The sequence below is a fragment of the Protopterus annectens genome, chromosome 13.part0 (assembly GCF_019279795.1).
Source record: "Protopterus annectens isolate FY-2018-M chromosome 13.part0, PAN1.0, whole genome shotgun sequence".
NCBI classification, from domain to species: Eukaryota; Metazoa; Chordata; order Ceratodontiformes; family Protopteridae; genus Protopterus; species Protopterus annectens.
In genome coordinates this window covers 973,597,700-973,622,071 of record NC_056747.1, presented here as the reverse complement: position 1 = coordinate 973,622,071, position 24,372 = coordinate 973,597,700, and the positions used below count along the sequence as shown (strand labels likewise).

Genomic DNA, 24,372 nt, shown 5'->3' with positions numbered 1-24,372 from the left:
GAGCAGGGGAACTCCCTGTCCTAGGCCTAAAAGAACCCTGAGCTCTGCCCCTACCACGTCTAGACCTACCCCTAGACTGGGAATCATAAGCAGGATAAGTCCATCCCTTAGCAGGCCAATTTCTACTAAACTTGGAGGCTGCACCTGCAAAAAATCCTTAACAGTTTGCATAGACTTAGCCTTGTCCTCCATTTTCTTCAAAACTGCTTCTACAGGCGAACCAAACAACACATCAGACTGCAAGGGAGCATCCAAAATCCGTGTCTTAACATGCTCAGCTAAATTCTGATCTCTCAACCAGGCGTGCCTACGAAGAACAGAACCAGTGGCAGCCACCCTGGAGGAGGCCTGCACAGCATCAAAACCACATTGCAAGGAATGTTTACCCACCTGTTCAGACACATGAACTAAATCCTGCAACTCTTTACACTCAATACCTTCCGCCAGAGCATCCACCTTAGATTTCAACTGTGAAAGAAGATAATTCTGATATTTTAACATGTGAAACTGACAATTCAATGCCCTCATGGCTAAAGTGGAAGAAGTATACACTTTCTTTCCCCATTTATCAGGAGGGACAGGATTTTTAACAACTGAGGCCTTCACACCTTTAGGCCCCTGAGAGACAGTTTCCGGGTCTGCCCTAGGACTCTTAAAAAGATACTTATGAGCTTCAGGCACCCTATAATACCTATCCGGTTTAACTGGGGCAGGAGGCAAAGAATCCGGATTCAGGGAAGCTTCTGCAAAAACATCTTCCACCACATTCAAAACAGGAGGTATAGCTAAAGGCCTATGCTGGGGTAAAAACAAGAATTCCCTAAGCCTTTTCCTGGAATCAGAGAAATCTTGACCTTCCCATTTAAAATGCTCCCTCATGGAATGCAGAGTCTCTGAAAATGAAAAATCCTCAGGAGGGGAAGCTGAAGGAGTAGAATCATCCACATCAGAATCAGAATAAGGAGGGTACTCCTGCAAGTCTTCAGTCAAGACTCAGAAGCCTCCGAGCATTGCTCAAAACTCTCAAACTCAGGTTCCACCCTAGGCCTCTTATCAGGAGGGGGCATAGAACCCCTTATCATAGTAATCAAATCCTCTGCCATTTTAAGCATATGTTTCTTAGGCAAAGACCCTGAAGCACTAGGAGAAACCCCCACTGAAGCAAAACTCGGCCTGCCCCTCAAAGAAGCCTTGTAAACAGAAGGGGAGGCTCTGACCACCTTAGGAAGAGAGGGAAGAACAGCCACCTGAGAAGCCCCCTCAGCCTGGCCTACTTCCTGAGAGGATACATCCTGTAACAGTAAAGTCTCTCCCTGAGACTCCAAAGAAACACCTGGCAAAACCTCCGGCTCCACTGAGCCCTCTAAAGAACCGACGTCTGGGACTGTCGGTTCTTCCACTCTAGGCTTTGCTGTTTTGTCCTTGCGTTTTTTAGCCGAACATCGGAGCATCCGACGGCATTTTATAATTACAACGCTTCCCAAACACTAACCTGGCACAGTCTAACCTTCTCTTAATAGTGCGTTTGTTAAATCTAGCACAAGAGCGGCATCCAACAACGCCGTGCTCAGGCCCTAAACAAGGTATACACAAAGTATGGTAATCCCTATGAGGTATCTGTTTCCCACAAGAAAGACAGTTATTCACTTTTTCTGACATCCGGTTAAATACTGAGGCAAGAAAAAACGAAAATATTCCCCAACGGGGTACTTAGCCAACTTTGATTCGGTCTGAAACTCTGGCTTCAGAAACTTTCAGAACGCCAACCTGCACTCGCAAAATTGCTTCTGCATCGGACCATGCGGCAAAAAAGACTGGGGATATGACGTCGGTCATGCGCATTAGTACCCTGACGTACTGACGTCAGTCTAATGCGCCCTGACCGACGTCAGCCATATACTTTGGTATTCGGGCCGACTGGACAGCGGACTACCCAATGGTTAGGACTGCAGCAATGTGGAATGAAGAACATCCATGTTGAGTGGGAGCTAGGAGGATGCTGTTAATGAGGTGATTTTGTAGTTGGGCTTGTACGCATTTTTCCAGGATTTTTGTTAGGAGGGAGAGAATGGAGATTGGCTGGAAGTTTAAGAGATCATGAGCATTAGCCCCATTGTGCAGTAGGGTTATAATGGATTTTTTTCCATAATTGGAGCACATAAGATTCAGTGATAGAATGACTGATGAGAATACTAACAGAGTAAGCTTTTGCTCTGGCTGCAAGTTGTAAGTATTCTGGTGGCAACTTGTCAGCGATGAGTGAACAGGGCTTTAGTCTGGTTAGCAATTTTAGAGTTAGAGATGTAGGTACAGGTTTGTAGGGAGAACGGTGGATTGGGTGGAATACTATTACAGGGAACCATAGTGTGTACAGAGGTACATATCGGGTCTATTTGTGTGATATTTCTGAAATTAGGGTTGGTTTTTGAGGATGAGTTCTTGATTAGTTTTTAGATGGTTTCAATGAAATGGGGGTTAAATATTTGTGCTATTTGGTAAGGGTCTTTGTCAGAAGAGGGTGATGGGTTTTGGATGTTACCTGGATCAAGAAGGGAGGATACAGATTTCCAGAATTTTTTGGGATTATTACTTTGGGAGGATAGTTGTGAGGAGAAACAGGGTTTATTATTAGTTCTGATTATTTTTTTTGCAGCATTTCTAAGTTTTGTGTGATAAAACCTGTATTTCTGTGTGATTGAAAAAAGATATTTTGAAGCTATTTTTTAAGAGGCGTTAATTAGGGAAGAATAGTAATTTTGTTTTTTTAGGATTTAGGAAGAGTTGGTTTCACAGAGCCAGTTTTCAATGCAATTGAAGGCATTCTGAGTATTTAATTTTAAAGTGAGAAGTGAGTTTGAGGAGCAGATGAGGGTGCAATCAACTGCGTACTAAATGAAGGAAGACTGTTCAGTGGATGTGTACAGATTATGAAGAGGTCCAAGGATAGAGCCTTGAAGCACACTAGTAGCAACTGTGAGAAAAGTAAAGTATGCAGTAAGCCATCTGACAGCTTTATTTCAGTTAGACCGTTTGAGAAACAATTGAGTGTTGAATTAGACAGACCTAGTGGCAACATTTTAGAAAGTAATTTGGAATGAGAGACTATGTCAAAGGTTTTGGAAAGATCTAAAAAACAGGGAGAGACAAGGTTATTGTTCTCTCGGGCTTTAACTATTGTGTCTGAGAAGGTAACCAGTGTAGTTGAGTTGTGTGTTAAGGGTGAAAGCCATGATGGATAGAGGTTAAGAGATTTTCTTGGAGAAGGCGCTGTAAAAGTTGCTAATGGATGCATTTCTCTAATAGTTTTCAGAGGGGGATAAGATTCTCTTAGCCCTAAAGATTATAGCAGAGTTACCAACTTTGTAAAGTGCAACAATGTAACTTTTTTTCCCCGACAGATGGGAAGTGCGACTCTAACATGGACTGACTAATCAAAATGGAGACTGGATAAGCGATGGAGATAGCAGCAAGCTTTAGTAATTCTGTAGGTAGACTGTCAGTGGAGTGGGGGAGAGAGGCTCAAGTTTACTGAATAAATGTTTTATACAAGTGGATACTGTTTTTATGGAGAAGGAAGGTATGTTTAGAAGAGGGAGCTCATCAGATGTAGTGTTGGTTTGTAAGCCGTTCTGGATTAGGTCAAATATTGATTCTATTAAATAGGAGATGAAATTGTTAGCAGTCTACATGGGTGATATGTCAGGGGAGGAGCTGGGAAAATAGTTCAACAGTGTAAGATTTTGTAAACAAACAGAAGACAATTTTTTTTAGGAGGGGGGATATGGGGGTATTTTTAAAGTTTGTGGTTCCACGTAAAACTTTTTGTCAGCAATAACATTTTTGTAAGGGTTCAGAGATGGCTATATTATGTTTCTAGGTAGGAAGTGGATTTGTGGCTTTTTTTTTTTTTTTTTGCCATTTTCTCCAAGCTGTTTCTGCTATGCATTAAAGTTGCGCTAGCATGAGATAGTCAAGCAGTTTGGGTAGATTTAACCCTTTCTAATGGAGGTAACACTTAAGACTATCAAGAAATACAGAATTAAAAATTTTAGGGCTATATCACCCAGAGGTAAAGAGCAGAGGCAAGACCACTCAAGAGATTTAAGTACATTGCTGAAGTCACAGTCAAAGTAAACTTTGTCAGAATCAAATAAGAGCAAAAAATGAACAAAAATCCGTATCTCCGGACTCAAATACTCTGACATCACATAAACTTAATATGACAAGACATTAATACATATATAACTACTTACTACATACCATAAAATTCTAGACAGATAATCCTAATATTGCACATCCATTAAACTCACTAACATTTATTATACGGTGATCTCTCTGCTTGAGTACTGCACATTTCTAAGGCAAGACATTGCATTAAAGACTTGTATTGAGCATTGTCCATAATGAGACAGTCATGAGTACTGCACTGTGACTGAGTTACAGACTAGCATTAGATATTGCACTATAATGAGACATTTCTCTGGCCTTACTACTATCCCTGATGACCAGTGAATTGGCTCAACTTACTGAGTACTGCACTAATATTGGATTGAGACAGGCAGTCAAGTTATTGCACAATTTGATACAGTCTTCCACAATGAACCGATGGCCCAGATGGCCGGCATGGAGCGTGACTGCTGCCAGAGTTCAACAGTCTGATGGTCCGGGGGAAAAATCTGTTCTGAACTTCATAGTTCTGCACCTTATGCTATGAACATGCTTGACAGGTACACAAACAGCCTGCGATCAGGGTGGGTGCAGTCCTTCATTTCTTTGGCCCTGCCTAGATATCTGGACATGTGCACTTCATGGATGGCTGGTAGGGTGGTCTTGGTGATCCTCTCGGCTGCCTTCACCACTCTCTGGAGAGCCTTGTGCTCAGCGATAGATGAGCTTATGTACCACACTGTGGGGCTGTTTTTCAGGATGCTTTCTACTGGGGCAGAAGGTTGTGAGAACTGTTGATGGTATGTTTGCTCTCTTCAATCTTTTCAAAAAAGTGTAGCCTCTGATGTACCTTCCTGACAATGGCATTTGTATTGGTAGACCAGGATAAGTCCTTATCAATATGCACCCCCCAGAAACTTCCTGCTACTCACTCTCTCTATTTCTTCATTGATAGAGAATGTTCCTTGTGGTTTTTTCTGTAGGTCATAATTATTTCCTTTGCTTTGTTCACGTTTAGTGATAAGTTGTTACTGTCACACCAGGTAATCAATTCTGTCTCAGCCCTGTATGCTGCCTCTTCATCACTGCTGATGAGGCCCACCATTGTTGTATCAACAGCAAACTTTATGATGTGGTTAGAGTAATACCTTGCTGTGCAATTGTGTTAACAGGGTGAACAGCAAAGGATTCAGTACACAGCCTTGAGGACCTCTAGTATTCAGAGTGATGCTATTCGAAGAGTAATTTCCTATGCACACTTTCTGAGGTCTGTCAGTGAGAAAGACCAGAATCCAATTACAAAGTGGTATGTTTAGTTGAAAGTTGAAGCAGCTTTCCTACCAGCTGCATAGGGATGACAGTATTAAAAGTAGAGCTAAAGTCACCGAGTAGTAACATCACGTAGCTGTTTTTACTTTCTAGATGGACCAGCGATAAGTAAAGTGCCAGTGCTATGGCTTCTGCAGTAGAAAACATCTGAGTAAAAGTTGGTATGATTACAGCATTCCTTAAGAACACGACCACTGGTTTGGATGGTTTGTTAGTCTTTAAACATAGATGGGATGATAGTCACAGAGGGAGTCAGGGAAGGTTTTGGTAGAGCAGTACAGACTTGGATTTAAGACTAGAATCCAGTCGAGGATAGTACCAGTGCTACTGCCTTTTGTGTGGGAGATTACAAGTTGTGTGAAATCATATAGGTCCATACTAGTGGAGGGACAGTCTGATGTAAGGACTGGACCGTTGATACTGATGTCACCAACGATTCTAGTTTTACAGAACAGAGTTACATATGCAATGTAGAATATCTGCCAGAATAGGGATATCATTTCCTGGGGGGGAAGGTGTACAGGGCAATAATGCATATTTTTTTAAATATTTAGTTTAACATTTGACATCAGGATCTCTGCTAGGTGAAAGCTGGGTATAGGTGAGGGAGAGTCAGCAAGGTAGCTGGATTATAGGATGGCTGCACCACTTTCTTTTTTTATTTAATTTATTCACACATACGTTATAACATGGGGAAAATTCAGAGTCTAACTGAGATAAGCCATGTTTCAGTAAAAAAAGACATTAAGTAATTGGAGACTCAGGAGTGGAGTACAGTTACTTAGTTTCCTAAAATTTGAAAGTTGATGGAGGTGATTGCCAGACTTTTAGGGGAAACAAATGTGGGAGAGGTGGGGAGGGGTGTACAGATATGGGGTCTGCCCCAGAGTTTGGGTGCACATCACCACATATAGAAATAGTTTTGTAATTTAAGTAGATTGGACATTTTGATAAGTTAGTATATAGCTTGAATTTTAGCTTAAATGAGTACTGCTTATATTTACATATAGAACTGTCATATTTTGTGTTACTAAAGGCTGACAGCATTTCCAGGCAGGGACCATGGTGCTTAATACTACTTCTTAGAGATGTCAAGCGTGTAACCCAAGATTCAAAGTCCGTTATGCAATAATCTTTCTTTAACATATGGCACATCTAAAAACATAGGGTTACTTAAAAGTAGTTATTTTAAAATGTAGCAATATTTTTAATATTAATGTTATCTTCAGTCTAGGGGCATGACCTTCACAGAGCTGACACAGCAAGGTAGAGTGGTTTTGCTACTGCCAATCCTCTGGTGTGTTTGAAGAAAGTTTTGCCCATAAAAATACCATTAAAAATTACTTCAATTAGGAAAGGCAGATTTTCAAGATGGCTGCACACTGATCATTAACTTAATTTAATCTCTGTGTGAAAAAAAAAACTGAGAAATAGCCAGTAACAGTGACAGCTTGAGTAATAATTAGTAAAATTCAGTTACTGACTATAGAAATTTGGAAGTTGAAGAAAGTGATAAAGATCTGGAAGATATCGATTAATAGCATTTAAAAGGAGGATCTTGGAAGAAAGCTGTGGCTGTATTACCCAAAGTAGGAAAAGACAGCAGGTCCAGCTTCACATATACCCATTTCGATTTTAAATAATAATTACAGCATGTTTAGGTTTATGCTAGCTAAGAAAATGGGCAAAGGTGTTGCCAAAATGGATCGGTGCAGTTTTGTGGAAAACAGGCAAAAATTTGACAACACTAATAGAACAATGATTAACCAGAGGGAAGCAGAATGTAAGAAAATACCACTGTGCTTTGTTAGGTGTTGATGCAGACGGCATTTGATATAGTAAACTATGATTTTATCATTAGGGCAATGGAAGCATTTGCATTCCCTAATAAAACACGGTCAATTGGGAGGAAATATGAAGGAACAGTATCAAGAATTAAAGGTGGAAGCAAACAAGGACCAAATCAGGGGGCGTCCTCTTTCTCCTACATTACTTGCTTTACATTCAGTGCCATTGGCAAAGAGAACAAGGAACTCAAAAGTTCAGGGATGCAATTGGCTTGGTAATCAAAATGAAAAGTTGGCTTTATTTGTGGATGATGATGCACTTAATAAATTCAGAAAAACTTTTCTGTGTTGTGAAATATAGTCTTTTTGGGACATAAAATTAATGAAGATAAAACGAAGGCTACAGCAGTAAAACAATGTCCCCACACATGAATTGTCAGCAACACCCATATTTATGGGGACATCATAAGATGAAGTATTTCAGTGTATGGATTAAAAATAATTCTGCTATGGCAGCTAGGAATATAAAAACTGAGAAACTGGAAGCTTGTTTATGGATATGGACAGTAAAACACAAGCAGTGAAAATGTTTTTAGTCCCATCCGTTTTATTCAGAGGTTTGTAAAGAGGACAAGCTGATCCTCCCCATAGAACAACGTGGTTTAGGTCTACCTGACCTGAAGGGATATTTTACAGTTGCACAGTTAAGCCTTATACTAAAAATATCACAAGCTAAAGCTGATAAAGTGTAAAGGGAAAGTATTCTAAGAACTAAATCAACATGGGAATGGAGAAAGAAGATTTTGCCAAATAGAGATGACTCCACATAGGGACACAGAAAACAGATAAAGGGGGCTGGAATTTAATGGAGAAAACTGCTAAGGAACCAGGGTACTGGTAGCAAATCACTACAGATTGAAAGGCAAGACTTGGGATGAGGTCAAGAAGATGACTACAGGCTAGAGACTGCCTTCCCTACAACAGATTGACAGAGTACAGTAAAAAAAAAAAAAAAAAAAAAAAAAAAAAAGAGACAGGGGAATCAGACCTGCGCTTGTATTGTTTTTAGTTCGATGTACAACAAAAGTTGCTGTTAAAGGGATAATTAGTATGGCATACAAAATACTTGCAGTATAACCAAGTATCAATTAGAAGAGGTTAGAAAATATTTGGGAAAGGGACTGGAAAAGCAATTTACAAAGGAACAATGCAAGAACATGTGTATTGCTCCCAAGTATACAATGAAGTCCAGATTGTTTAGGATTTTTGCTTGGAAGTGTTCTCATATGTCTTTTTGCTACCCCAAGTACAATTCAAAGATTTTTTTTCCTCACATAGATGGCAAATGCTAGTGGTGTGATGAGATGAGAGAGAGAGAGAGGTCCGTGGGAACATATTTTCTAGGAGTGTGAGGAGTTAAGATCTTAACTGCACAACAGCATACTCTGTCAGAAATATTTGGGAAGAAAATTGCTGTAACTGAGAACATGACTCTTGTAAGGATACATGCTACACAAATACAGTTTTGTTAGAATAAATCTTGTGTATACATACAGTATTCCCTTTGCATAGGCTTGAAAATACAACCATTTTGAAGCAGGCCTATATCTTCATTTTACACTTAAATTTTACACGCAGCTTTATTAAATGCAACTTGAGTGAAAAGCTAATAACCTTCAAGTCAAAACAACAAGACATGCAGAACTCACAGATTCTCAAGAGAACATGTTCTCAGAACTTAGGGACACTTACGAGATATTAACGAGTTAGGCACCTGAAATAATAAATCTTATTACCACCAAATATTTGTACCATCAAATCCCTTAAGACCCTCAAATTTACTATGAAAGACTAAACGCTCACACCTGTCCATGCTCCTAAGCATAAACATACCAATTTCACTAATTGCCCAGACTCCTTTTCCTCTTACCGCCAAGCCTTCTTACATCAAACTTGCATCCTAGTTAGCATCTACAGTTAAGTTCTCTATCTTATAAACTTTTAAACTTACAATCAGTACTTCCACCCTCCAATATATCTTCATTTCCTCTTACACTAAACTTTCTTCTCACTCTATCCTAATCATAAACTTCCATACTTCTACTAGCTACAAACTTCTCACCCATTCTAGCCATAATACTGCTCAATTAACCTAACCATTCCCATAGTATAATCTTCCTTCAACACAGCTTAAAACAAAACATTTTACTGTATCACCACCTTCATCTCTATACTCTTCTTCATCTACCCCTAAACTTCTTTTATTACTAATGCTTGACTTCTCATATTACTATTTTATCAGTGTTACTTAAAAGTCAAAACTTATTTGACAGCTTAGTAATCAAGCTCTCTCTCTCTCTAACTGGTTTGTCAACTAATGCCATTTCTACATTATTAAAAATGCTAAGGGTTATTCTTTTCTCGATTGTACAAATGTTTTGACTGTATATATTTTTGCCAATACTGTACTTTTAATCTAGGCTTACAAAAATGTACATTAGTCTTGATTTTAATATTGTTTAAACTTCTACTGTCCAAACTTTGTACTGTGGAGCTTTTCTCCCAGGCCTCCGCGAAAATGGGTTTCTGATTCAGTCAGACTTTCCCGATCACCAAACGTCTATAAATAAATATAAATAAATAATATTATTTAAAATGGTGCACGGCCTGGGAGCAAAGGTTGATGAAGCATGTAAATGGTGCACGGCCTGGGATCAAAGGTTGATGAAGCATGTAAAACAATGACAGAGGAATTTTATAAACATTGGTATTGAGACGTATACTTTCAAGACAACTTCTGGCACAGTTCTTCAGTTACACAAGATTTTGGTTCAAGTCTTCAGTTTTCAGTTACAGGAAGTCAGGATTTGTTCGGATCTTGTTTGAGAACAATTCAGACAGCTTCAGTCATATGGCTTTATGTTGCTATAATTGCTACAATACCACATTTTAATGAAATAACTGCTCACCATTTTAATATTGCTGCTCACAACACAATAAATTGTATTAATCCAAGTACAAGAAATGCATTGTGACTTGTACTCCAAAAATGCTCTACAGACTGACACTTTCGTTCAGATATGGCCAGCTGAAATCTTAAAATTATTTTCAGTCAGGATGCAGGATCTGAATTGCCTACATATTGTAAGGCAGCAAGTTTAATGCAATTTGCAACCAAAAAAAGCAATTACCAGAAAATGGAAATCAAAATCTAAACCAAATGCAATTGAAGTAGTGAACACCGTTAAAGAGATAAAAGAAATGGAAGTGAGATCTGTAGAAAAGGGAAGGAGCAAATGAAATAAAAATAAATGGAAGCTATGGGAACAATACATGCAGAATAACATTCAGGAGGAGGAGTGAGATTTAACAGAAAGCATGAATTGCACAATATATATATATAAAATGCTGGGAGTATACAATTGTTATAAAGAAGGAAAGCATATATACAGTATACAATGCATGAAAAATTGTATTACTGTGTGTGTCTATGCTTCAAGTAATAATTTAATGAAGGTGCTTTTGTTTTAAACAAAAAAAAGTGTAAACTACTTGCTCAACTCCACAGAAGTACGGAGCCTAAACTGCAACCCACGTGACCAGGGTTTGATCAATAGCCTCAGCACTGGAGGAATCAAGGCAAGGAGCAACATAATGAAAGGACACTGACCGCTCACCACACCCAGTGGGACGGAAGAGGAATGAGTGTGAACTAGGTATGCAGAGATGGTGCAATTTCTCTGTGGATGAGCAGGGTAATCACCTCCTGCTCTTCAGGGAAGAGGAGTAATGCTGCTTGTTGGTAATGTTCCTTGCAGAAGTGAGGGGACAGACAGCCCAAGGTATGCCCTTTCCCTTGCACAGACCAGCAGTCGCAAGGGACAAAAGGCCATAAAGGGAAATGTTAAACCACCCCCAATGACTAATTAAACGACAGCCCTTCTTGGTGATCTCTCACTCAGTGATTAGAACAAATTACCCCATAAGACCAAAACAGGATCCAACGGTCAGCAGGCAAAGGCCACCCTGCACCCCCCACGTGGTGGGCTGAGTCCCACACCCCCCGGTACTTAAATATGCCAACTCCGAGACCGCACTACATTGCAGTAAACGGAAATCTCCCCTTACGGAGATTTCCGTTTACACTCATGAGATTTTGAGCGTTCGATATTCTCGTGTCGACAATGTCAGATTAGACATTGTTGGCTTTTAAGAATATAATATAGACCCTCTGTGTGTGCTTTCTATGAAGTCTGGGTGCCAGGCTGGCAACTCAACACTGTAACAACACCACTGCCAATCAATCTGTAGACCGGTGATCCGCTGTGGCAACCTCTAACTGGGAAAACCGAAAGACATTGCTGCCAGTAAGTGTTTTGATCAGATGGCCCACTGCCGCACTCACATGGCTTGGACTGCAAAAAAAAAAAAAAAAAGTTTTTGCTTGCTACATGATGTGCTAAATTATCTCCATGCTGTCAAACTGGAGAGTGGACTTCTCTAGGAAGACAGTAATAGAAGGCTAGCAGGAACACAAGAACCACCCTAATCTTCAGAACAATGTTAGTGTCTTTTGGCTGCTCCTGGTTAGGGGTTGCCACAGCGGATAACAGGTCCACTTATGATTGTCAGTGGTTTTTTATGGTGTCAAGTTGCCAGCCCAGTGTCCAACCTTCAAAGAAGGCACACCTACCTGCATGCCTTTTAACATTCAGTCAATCGCAGGGAGACATGCAGACTCCACAGAGAAGGTATTCCAGCCGAGAATCGAACCGGCGAGCCTCTTGCTGTGAAGAGAACGCTAACCGCTGCACCACTGTGGCCGACATCTCCAGAACAGTGAAACTCCTGAGCTTTTCATGTTCCCTGGACAGTCTGCTCATTACAAATGTCATGTAATCCTAGGGCCAGTATGTCCATAGTAACTGTAACCGGATGAGTCAATCTTGAAAGGATTCTCTGTTTTGACAACAGTAAGATGGTCACCAGTCTACATGTGAATCATGCACCCTAGAAATTCACAAAGGATGGAGTAAATAACCTGAGTGCTGCTAGGATCACCGGACTCCAAAAAGTCCAATGAAGGACTACTGTGGAGTGTGACATGATGAATCAGGAATACTGATGCTGCCATAAACCTTACAATATTAATATCAAGACTATATAGATACTACTTGGAAGAACAAGGACAGAAATTGCCTGTTTCAAGCCTGGGAAGCAAAATATAAACCAATCAATCAATCAATCCTGGCACTAGTGAAATGACACCAGTGTGAGGATCAAAACTACAGGAAGATGCAATTTAGCATGGTTCACTGTAAGAAATCTTGTAACTCACTGCAGCAAAAATTCCTCAAGGCTCACTGTATTAGTAAGTTAATCAGGATCCGTTTTCTCCCCTTACCTTATGCTGTGCAATCTGGAGTTTTTTTTATAATTCGGCAGTGTTGAGACACAATCCCTAGTAAAATCAAGGGGAAAAAAAGTCTTTACACTTTACTATAAAAAGACAATTAAAAACTAACTGATGAGATGAGTTAAGGCTTCAATGAGTTATGAACGGGTCAGGGTTGCCACCTTCCTTCGTGGCTAAAATCGGAGTAAAGCCACACCTCTTGTGTCACCAGTAACCCCGCCCAAACCATACCCATTTTTGTCATCACAATGACATCACTCGGCAGGGACCGCCCTCTTTTTCGTTCCTGCTGCCTGCTTTCAGCTGATTTACTATGCTTTTCTGTATATAAAAAAAAAAAAAAAAAAAAAAACCATAGTAAATCAGCCAATTTACAAATTCTGATATTCTGTTTCCTTTTTGAAACAGAATACCGGAGTTTGTACAGTGTTTTCCAGACTACCGGAGAATCAGTTTGATTTCAGGATAGTCCGGAAAAAAAACATAGGGGTGGCAACACCACAAAAAGACTTCAGTGAGACTCCAAAGGAGAATACTTTTGGCACAGATTCTCTCTGCAACTAGACACTCATCTGCCAGACCGGCAAGGATCAAGATGTCCATACAGAGAAATCGCACATCACTGCAACCTTTGGTGAGCTGTTGCAATGGACGTAAATTTGGTGAACACGCTGGGGGCAAAAGTTGGTGCAAGTGGAACGGTTGAAAACTGACCTAACTCTAACCAGACACATCCCTGACATTTTGGTGATCCTGATGGATGTGGATGTATCCATATTTAGAAGCCATACAGCACATCCAAACTCATCTGGAAAAATATAGAAGGAATCCCTTGAGGAAACACAGGCAATTAGATTAGTATCCTAGCCCTTAGTCCTTTAAAGATGCATCAGACAGCTTTTCTGCAGTACACAATAGTTAATCAGTAACAAATCTTGTAAAATACAAATTATCTATGATAAAGTCCACGGTGCATAAGACATAACGGCACATCTGAATGTACTCTTTCAAAACCAATTCAGGAAATGTTGGGCTCTGTAGAACAGGCCTCCTGCAGAGAGCTGCTGAAAAACTAGCATGCGTCTTGAAGTTTCTCCCTATATCAAACATTCCTTCAGTAGCTACACGAAGTCCGCTTTCTTACAGAATAGAGTTGCACTGTATGGAGTCCTGATGAACATACATCAGGGTGAAACCACTTAGAATGAAGGTGATGGGAGGCAAAAGCTTTTTGTAGTCCCTGCTATAGAGAAAAGATTAATGCAGCAGAGAGAAGGAGGGGATGATCTACAGGAGTAGACTACAAAACTTCACCAGCAAATTTTTGAGTCACGAGGTGGGGGATTTGAAGCTATCCCCTTTCTCATTGTCTACATTTTCAATGGTCAACTTAAAGTCAGGCTCAACGTGCTTTATTTCACAATTGCACTGTTTACATCTCCTGGCATCAAGCACCAGCTCACAAAACTCTTAACCTCAACTGGGGATCAGGGTGGGAAGGGAAAATCTTGAGAGAATGTGGCTTTTCATGGCACAGAAACAGATATCTGAAACTACCTGGCAAGAAGTGGAAGGATGAACCACAGAATACACTGAAAGCCCAAAGATATGCTACCCCACAGAGTTAAAACCACGGGAGAGTGTAATAAAAAAAAACATGGCTGATAGTTTCAGAAAATCAAGTTTCAGAGCTACCAGCTCCTAACCTGATGGTGCTATAGAAAAAGTGCAAAATAAAAATGATACCCGAGACTGCTGGCACTCTAAAAGCAGAGGGGCAATGGAAGTAGTTCTCAAAGTCCTAGCATCAAGTCTGTGGAAGGCAGCAGACAAATCAGTTAGTAGGAATGCACTAAGGTGAGTGTCTGGAAGAAGGACATCTGCTCAGGGAGCAAATGGACCAGAACCCTGGGAGGAGCACCTGTGGACGATCCCACTACAACAGAAGGCAACTTTACGGATTCTGCCAAAAGACTACCAGAATCCTTGAACTCAAGTGTGAGGGAAGGATTACTCTGAAGACAGAGACACTCTTCTACATAGGACTTTATGTAGAAGATCTATGATGCCCAATAACTTTTGTGGGCTTTCAGTTTTATACAAGACTCAGATTTTCAGACTTCTTTTCACAAGACTGATGCCTGTTTAATTTAACAGATGCTGCTGTTGTAATGCAGGAAGAAAGGAAAATGATGTAGCCCTCTAGACTATATGAAGAGAGGATAAAAGCATTCTCAAACTAAACTCAGAGGACAAAGTCTACCAAAACCAAATCTGATGCAAGTTTGGCCTCCCAGGCCAGGGACAACCACAAAGCATTCTTTAGCTATGTCTGCAACCTCAAAGGAAATACACAGTTGTGCAGAGCTCATTATAAATGGAACACCCTATACTGAGCCAGAAGACACAGCAAACCTCCTGGCTGACAAATTCAGCTCCAACGTTATACCCCTCTCTCCCCCTCAACCTTCCCTCAGGAAATATCAAACATAACTCCCCATACTATCAACTAGGGAACAGGTCCTCAATGCTGTCTCTAAAACAAAGAACACTCCATCAATGGGCCCAGACAATATCCCAGGATGCCTTCTAAATAGCATGAAACATAACATATCAAGGCCTCTGGAGACAACAGTTGTCTAGTAATTCCAAATAGGTTTTGTGCCTCATGAATGGAGAAAGGCAACAAGTCATCCCTCTGCAAAAAAGGTGGGCCATCTACAGACTCTGGAAACTACAGACCCGCAAGTCTCACTAGTCTTGTATGTAAAGCCATGGAAAGAATCATAATGGAGATGATCAACAGAGATATAGCAAACCTCCAGACATTAGGCCCAACCCAGGCTGGTTTTGTGAAGGGCAGATTATGCCTAATCAACCTGGTGGACTTCTCTGAGAAGGTTACTAAAGCAAGGGATGAAGGCAAACTCATTCACACTGCCTACCTTGACCTGGTCAAGGCATATGACACAATAACTCACTCGGGCATTGATGACAAACTCAAGTGGTTAGGTACAAACTCTTGTATCACCTGGTGGATAGCTAACTGGCTCACAGACAGGACCCAGGAAGTTAGAATTAGTGACTCCACCTCTACAGAGGCCAGTCACAATTGGAGTCCCTCAGGGATCAGTCCTTCGACCACTCCTTTTTGGCATTTACTTCTCAGAAGTCAAGGCCAATGTCACTGGTCTCTGGCTGACTAAATTTGCAGATGATTGCAAATTAGGAGCTAGCACTGAATCTCACACCGACACAAATGTTGTCCAGGAGGGGCTGACACAGACGAACAACTGGTGTAAGAGCCATGGACAAACTAAATGCCAGTAAATCCATAACAGTATCCTTTGGGAAGTCAACCATCCCTGGTAACTATCATATTGACAATACACCCCTTAGAGTTGTCTCAGTAGTCAGGGACTCAAGGACACACAGATCGTAATCTAGCCTTTGGTCATAAGGTATCTACAGTGGAGAGGAAATCATTCTACATTGTGCAACTTAAAAATAAAGGTATGGCATCAAGGTCCAAGGAAGTCATTGTTCCACTGTATTCGGTATTCATCAGACCCATCTTTGAGTATAATGCCCCTTTGCTATGTACCTAACCAGGCATATCCAACAACTGGAAAGTCCACAGGAGGTTCCTCACTAAAACAATACAGGGTGCAAGTAAAATATCCTATGCAGACCGCCTCAGAGTTCTATCCCTGTATTCTGTTTCGTACGGGCTTTAGAGAGGAGGGCTATGCCTGGCATAGAGGGTGTTGTCAGATCCCACACTGATGGACCTTCTGCATATCCACAAAATAAACAGCACCAGAATTACCCGTTCTAAAGATTTAAACCTTGCCTGTGATATAAACAAGACCTGCTGGATAGACAAGCATGTATCCCACAGACTACCAAATCTATGGAACAGGCTCACCCATCCATGTGAAGCAGAGTTCCTCCCTACCCCAATTCAAGCGCAACTTGGACAATTGGATGGGAAACTGGAAATTCATCCCTGCTTTTGCACCCATGTTTCTAATGGACACAGGTAACCTGTAAATAGATCATCTCCCAGGCCCATGCTTACACTTATTAACAGTATCAGAACTTGTCGGAGATTTGGGATGCACGTCTAGGCTTAAAAAGGCCCTTGTGGTTGTTAGCCTAGTAAACACTTATGAACCTAGAGATATGACTGAGCTCTCAGACTGTGTCACAGGCAAGTACAAGTCTAGCTTTAAGCAGCATTCTACCTTCCCCCAAGGATGATGCCACAATACAAACAAAAAATGAATGACTAACAATTGACAGTTTTTTGCGTCAGTCCAAGGGGATCCAATATCTGTCAGCATGGGAAGACATGGTCAAAAGGCTACGCTGCTTTGCCAGAGATGGTCTGCACCTGTCTCATCTAGGCTTTTAATACTGACAAAGGCATTAGCCACCCCAATTGTGCCTTTTTTCGGCAGTGTCAAAACCAAGTTCCCAATGTAACACAATCCTCTCTAAAGAAACTCAAAGTACTGCTGCTTAAAGTTAGGGGTCTAAACAAGAAACTGCATTCCTGGAAGCACTCCTCAGCTTGGAAGATGCTGATGCCTCTACAGTCATCAAGATATGGCTCAAGGCCACAGAAAGCACCCTGGCCATGCAGGACTACAACACCTACCATATGTTCAGACCACAAATAGAGCATGAAAGAACCAGAGGAGGAGGTGTATCCACCTTCATTAAAGGATATGTACACCTCGAGACTAGTCTAACAGTACAACTCTCTCTCAAGTTACTCCATGTTCAATTAACCTTAGGCAAAATCCACCACCACATCATAGCCATCTATAGGTCCCCAACCATGAACCAGAAAAAACATATTGCATACCTGGACTTATTGCACTCACTTACCATACAGCCAAACACCTTACTCATGGGTGATTGACTTGAAAACATACATGAACACAAACATGCTGGCTCAGAGGTTTTTTGACTTTGTCAATGCAAAAGCTCTGGATCAAATAGTCAGCACACCCACAAGGGTCTCAAATGTCTTGCACACAGTGTTCACTAACATGGGAAAAGCACCCCCCCCACACAGTGTGTTGTCCTCCCTGGTAATATAGGACCATGAATCACTCTTTTTCAATGTAATTATAAGACCAGATACCCCAGCAAGGTCAAAAACACTCAAGGAGTTTTCCAAGACAAACTACCTCCTACTAAGCAATGGTATAAGAAGTTTCAAAGCCCCCTCAAATACAGATAACATGGAATTCCATATAGAGGTGTATGCCAACACAAAGTATAATCACTTAAGCAACTGTACAGAAATGGCTATACTTGACTGGATTAAAACCAAGTCTTACTGAAAAAACAAGCCACCCTGGTGGACCCCTAATACAAACAGGCTATATAATAAAATAAACTAATGTCCAAAAACAAGATGGAACAGGCTCAGCAAAGGAAGAATTCCTTCTCTAGCTTAAACAAACAAATTAGAGATCTTGTCAAGTCCTCCAAAGCTAATTATGAAGCAAAAATAGCCTCTCTAGCCAAGGATAATCAAGGCATTCTTTAACTATGTCCAAAATCTAAAGGGGAATAAATACCCAGCTATACGATGAACTGATTTGTGGATAGCATTACCCATATTCAATCAAAAGTAAAAGCCAACCTGCTAGCTGACAGATTTAGAGCAAACTTCACACACCCCCGTCCCCTCCAGTCATTCCCCAAAGTATACCCGCCACCATTCCTCAGCCTATTATCTCAAGAGAGGAGGTCATCTTGGTGCTCTCCAAGGCCAAAAATACAACATCAATGGGATCAGACAGCATCCCAGGTTGCCTTTTAAACAACTTAAAACAAGACCTACCAAACCTACTTGGATCCCTGTTCAACCACAGCCTGCAGACTGGCTATATTCCAGCAGAATGGAGGACAGCAATAGTAATTCCTCTACACAGGAGGATTATGGCTGACAAAGTTTGCAGATGACTGCAAGCTGGGCGCCATAGTTGAAAACACATCAGACACAGATATCCCTCAGAAGGGTCTCAGAAACGGATAACTGGTGCCAGAGCCATGGCCTAAAGTTAAACGCCAAAAAATGCATAGTCATACCCTTCGGGAAAAACAAGGTTACCCCTAGCTACCATATAGGTGGCAATCCACTAAGCACAGAAGAGGTTATCAGGGATCTGGGGACCCAGGTTGACAGCAACCTTTCGTTTGACACTCACGTTGCCAAAGTAGTTAGGAAGACCTTCTACATTGCCCACCTGATCATGAAGGGATTCACATCTAGATCAAGGGAGGTCATTGTTCCCTTGTACTCATCACTCATCAGACCAATGATAGAGTACAATGCCCCATTTGGAATGTATCTTACCCGACATCTGCAGCAATTGGAAAGGCCCCAAAAGTTCCTCACCAAAAGGATAAAGGGTCTCAAAAATATGTCTTATGCTGCCCGACTGAAGGAACTCCAGCTCTATTCAGTCGCATACCGTCTGCTCAGAGGTGACCTGTGCCTGACATACAAGGCCATGTCCAACCCGGAATTAATGAACATGCTCCACCTCAAAAAATCCAAATTCATCAGAACTACAAGAGCAAGAGACTTAAACCTTAACACGGTTATAAATAGGACGTGCTGGAGGGACAGATTCATCACCCAGAGACTCCCTATGCTGTGGAACAAAATCCCGGTACATGTGAGGCAGAGCACCTCGCTGGCTTTGCTCAAGAGAAATCTTGACCAATGGATGGGAGATTGCAGGTTTACCCCAGGGAACACCTCAGTGTCACTGCTGGACAGAGGCACGGCAAAATAATGGGCATAGTATCCTTCAAACTTAAGGGGTGGTGAAAGCCACAAAAACTTTGGGCTAGGCTTATAAATGCCCTAGGGCAGATAGCCTAGTATGAACCTATGAACAAAGGTGGACCACCAACCAACCATGGGAATTATAGACCCATAAGTTTGCCAAACCTCATCTGCAAGGCCATGGATAGAATCACTATGCAGCTTATCAACAAGGATACTGGTAATCTACAAACTACAGATCTAACCCAGTTCAGATGTGTTAAGGGTAGAACATGCCTGTTAAACCTGGTTGACTTCAAGAAAGTCACCAAGGGCCTGGATCTGGAGTACAATGCTCCCTTATGCATGTATCTCACCAGATATCTGCAACAGCTGGACAGACCACACAGGTATCTTACCAAGAAAATACAGGGTACACAAAACAAGTCCATACTCAGAAAAAGACTGAAAGCTCTGTCACTGTATTCAGTCTCCAAGAGGCTGCTAAGGGAGGCCTGTGCCTGGTTTACAGGGCAGTCTCTGACCCAGCCCTGATGGAAATGCTACACATTCATAAATCAAACTGCATGAGGGTCACTTGCTCCAGGGATCTTAACCTACCCACTGACATGAAAGAATCATGCTGGAAAGAGACAGACATCTCCCAGAGACTTTGCTTTCTATGGAACAAGCTTCGATTCACTTGAAGCAGAGCCCCTCCCTAGCCCTCTTTAAATGCAACCTAGATCAATGTATGGGTGACCGAAAATTCACTGCTGGGATGACATCCATGTCCCTCATGGACAGAGGCAGTCGGTATTAGTTACCATAGACTCATACCTCTGAACTTCGCTCACCTAACTACTGACAACCGGGCAACCCAGGATAAATATGGCTAAGCCTGTAAAGGTTCTAGGGCTTTTAGCCTAATATCCTCCTAAGAACCTATGAAAATGATGCTTTATGGATCAAAGTGCTGGAAGTGAAGAATATTTCCAAAGCCTTCCTCCACTGATGCTTGGTCAAGTCCTGGAATGTAATGCAGGTGAACATCTAAGGGTACTGTTCTATAGTCCAAGGCAATACAGGCATCTTTTGTGCCTCTCAGCATGTGAAACTGGCCTATAACAGGCACATGGGAGAGAGACTGTCAGGACTCAAGATAGTGGGCCTTAAGCTTAGCTACAATAGGAAGAAACAGAAGTATAAATAAATATTTTCTGACAAACGTCAGAAAAGATTCAGAAACAAATGTGAGGAAATAAAGGCGCGTGCACACAATCTGCAATAAAAAAAAATGAAAAACTAAACAACTGTAGTTTGCATGAATGAAAGAAGCAAAATCACCCAGTACAATCTGGGGCAGTTTCTTTCTCGATCCAAAATGTTATGTAGCAGTAGATAACAGAACAGAGGTGGTGTCATGGCATATTATGAAAAAGAGGAAAGGTAGGAAGACATCTTGGGAAAATTAAGGGTGCCATAAATTTGGTCTAACATCATTTCATCTAAATCCATGGATATGGGAGTTTGTGGTTCCCCTCTGTTGTGCAATCTTGGAGCTGTAGTATATAATAAGTGGGGGGTGTGAGAAGGGCAAGGGGGCTTGCAAAAACACTGGGGGGTTGATGATTTCGGTTTTAGATTAAATTTGTTCAGATGATACAATTTCAGATTTATAGGTGGTGATTCAATACAGACCATGTTTTTATATGTAAATAAGTCCTGGCACCTATGTCAGATGTCAGGTTACACAGAATGGACCTCTTCTTAAGTCATAGTGTCTGACAACTACAACCAATGCATGGTCAAATTTCATTTGGAGGGGGAAAATGGTGTGTAGCTAGGCTAACTTATAAGGTACTTCCACAAATACGCATGTTGCATGTACAATAGCTGTAAGCACCATTTCCACTACACAGAACCAATTTTTTTTTTTTTTTTAATGAGCAAAAAGTTTCTACAATAAAACTTTCACAACATAGCTGAATAATAATGGAAGGCTTAACAAAGCTCACCTCCGTCAACAGCCAAGGGTGCTCATGAACAAGGCGGTCCCAATCTGTACTCTCTGTCACACTGGCATACTTGAACCGGTTCTGGATAGCTGCTGAAGTAGAGATGTACTTGTACAGAAACTCCTTCCCAGTCTGCTCAGAAATAGCTTTAGCAGACATTGCTATTTACATTTAACTACCTAAACAGAAGAAAGAAATGTAAAATTGCAGCAAAACAAAAGTCAGGATTACAGATTGGCAGAACAGAATAATGTCACTCGTGCAACTACCAAAAAACAATGCAGAAATGTAAATGCCACCAAAACGCAAAGGTGACCTAAGAAATGTGCTTAACAAGCTTGATCCCCATTCTACAGCATAATCTCAGGTTTCCTTCCAAATTCACCTTTCTAATTCTTCATAACAATACTTCTAACCTTACACACACACACACACACACACACACACACACACACACACACACACACACACACACTTTGTACACCACACCCATGCTTGCTTACTGTTATTTTCTCACTTTCTTCTTATACATTTAATAAAATACATTCAGTTAGATTTTTTTGAATAATGGACTTAAATAACTGGACTTAGTGCTCGATGTCACTCAAAGGGGGTCCCAATATTTGTCAGCCTGGGAGGATGTGATAGACCATGCTGCTTTGCCAGAGATGACCTGCATCTGTCCACCCTTGTGTTTTGATTACTGGCAAAGACATTGTCCAGCCTCATAGTTCTTGTTTTAGGCAATGCCACCCCAATAAACATACCAACATAACAAAATAAGCAAATGAAAATATGAAGGCATTACTGCCGAGCACTCTGCCTGTGCAGGGTTATAATGTCTTCCATATGTTTAGATGAGCTACGGCACAGGAGGTGGAGGTGACAATCTAAATCCAGAACAGACTCTCATCAAGGCTGGTAAAGCAGCATGATATGCTAGAGCTTTTTCATGTACAAATAACTATCAGAAAGATCTAATACCATATATCAGCAAGTAACAGAACTCCCTCTAGGACACAAGAAAGCCAGAATGCCTATCTACAGGAGCTACAATCATACAGTATTAAACCAAATACCATTTTCCCAGAGAATCTAAACTGTCCCAACTATAGGAGTGGGAAACCTACACTATCACTAGTGCACAAACATAGAGACTCCGGACTTTGTTAATTCAAATGTCCTGGAACAATTGCTCAGATTACCTACTAGGGGGACTAACATCTTGGATCTTGCCCTTACTAATATGGGAGCATCTTGCACCATCCCATGCATATTTTCATCACTTGTTAGATCAGACCATGCAGCAGCCTCTTCTGAAATAAAAATGAGACCAGAGATCCCTTCTACCCAAGGTACCTTTAGAAATTTCATTAAGACAAAGTGATACATTGGCATGTTTCAAATCCCCACCAAACCCAGTTAACTCCACTGAATACACAGAAACGTACACCACCACACTATACCAGCATGTAAACAACTGCACAGATGCAGCTGTACCTATAGGAAAAAATGCAGAGCAAAACGCAGAAACAAACCCACATAGTGAACAATAATATCAACAAGCTTTAAAATAAAGGGAAAATAATTTTTACCAAAAGAAAGAAAAAAACTCCCTGGATGTTAGAACACTTGTCATGGAAATAAACAAATAGCTCAGGAGCTTAATAAAATTCACCAAAATCAAGTTTGATGCTAAAATAGCTACGCAAGCAAGAGACATTCACAAGGCATTTTTTAGTTATGTTCATAATCTCAAAAGCACAAATGCAACTGAACGGATTCTGAACAAAGTTACTTACACTGAGCCTGAAGACACAGTGAAGCTAATGACCAATAAATTTGTCAGTAGCTTAACCCCTCTCTCCTCCCATCTGTCCCAGTACACAGACTTGAAACTGACTTGCCACCAACTATCACAGAAGACCAAGCGTTAAAAGTACTATCAAAAGCTAAAAAATATTGCATCTGTGGGTCCTGACAAATTTCCCAGGATGCATCTGTGCTAACATGAAGCACGATTTAGCTACATCCGTAACACTGTTCATTCTCAGCCTCCATACAGGTTTTGTACCATGCGGAAAAAGTTAATCATTCCCCTGCATATGTGAGAAATTCCACATGCCCAGGCAATTAAAGACTCATAAGTCTGACTAGTTTCATATGTAAAACCATGGAAAGAATTACCATGGAATTAATCAATCAGGACACATGGAACCTCCAAATACTGCAACCATCTCTGTTTAGATTCATCATGGGCAGGTCATGCTTACTCAACCTGGTGGATTTTTTTGAAAAGGTCACCAGCGGAATGGATGAAGGCAAAAGGGTACACACACCACATTTGACACAATTCCCCATTCAGGCGTAGTAGGAAAGCTAAGTAAACTGGAAATAACCCTTATGTCATTCACTGGATTGTCAACTGGACAAAAAAATAAATAAATAAATAAAAAACAGGGGAAGTTACCACGGCAAACATACCAGTCACCAGTGGAGTCCTCCAAGGTTCTGTGGGGGAACCTCTCCTGTTTGGCAATCACTGAATCCCCAGATGGCTCTGCCACTCAGTAGGAAGGTCTGCCCAAATACATAACTGGTAATAAAATCATGGACTGAAACTAAATGCCAAAAAATGCATTATTGTATCATTTGGGAAGTCATCTATCCAAGGGAATTACCACATTAACAAGATGCCCCTGAGAGTTGACCCAGGTGTTTGGGAACATATGTGGACAGTGACCTAACTTTTGACCAATATGTGCCCATGGTTGTAAATTAATCCTTCCATCTTCCACAGCTTATAAACAAAGATAGTCCCCGGGATTCATGAAGCTCGGCGCGAAGGTCGGTAAGGCT

General features: G+C 41.1%; 1 protein-coding gene across 1 annotated transcript in view; it reads right to left on the bottom strand.

Annotated features, from left to right (window-relative positions):
• The window catches only part of ACLY (ATP citrate lyase), a gene marked incomplete at its 5' end in the record, with an annotated part of 1,378,630 nt that extends 1,356,938 nt beyond the window's left edge, over positions 1–21,692 (bottom strand). Inside the window, 1 exon segment of the mRNA XM_044054761.1 lies at positions 21,514–21,692. Coding sequence (XP_043910696.1) covers positions 21,514–21,672 — 159 coding nt within the window.
• Positions 21,693–24,372: the final 2,680 nt, after the last annotated feature.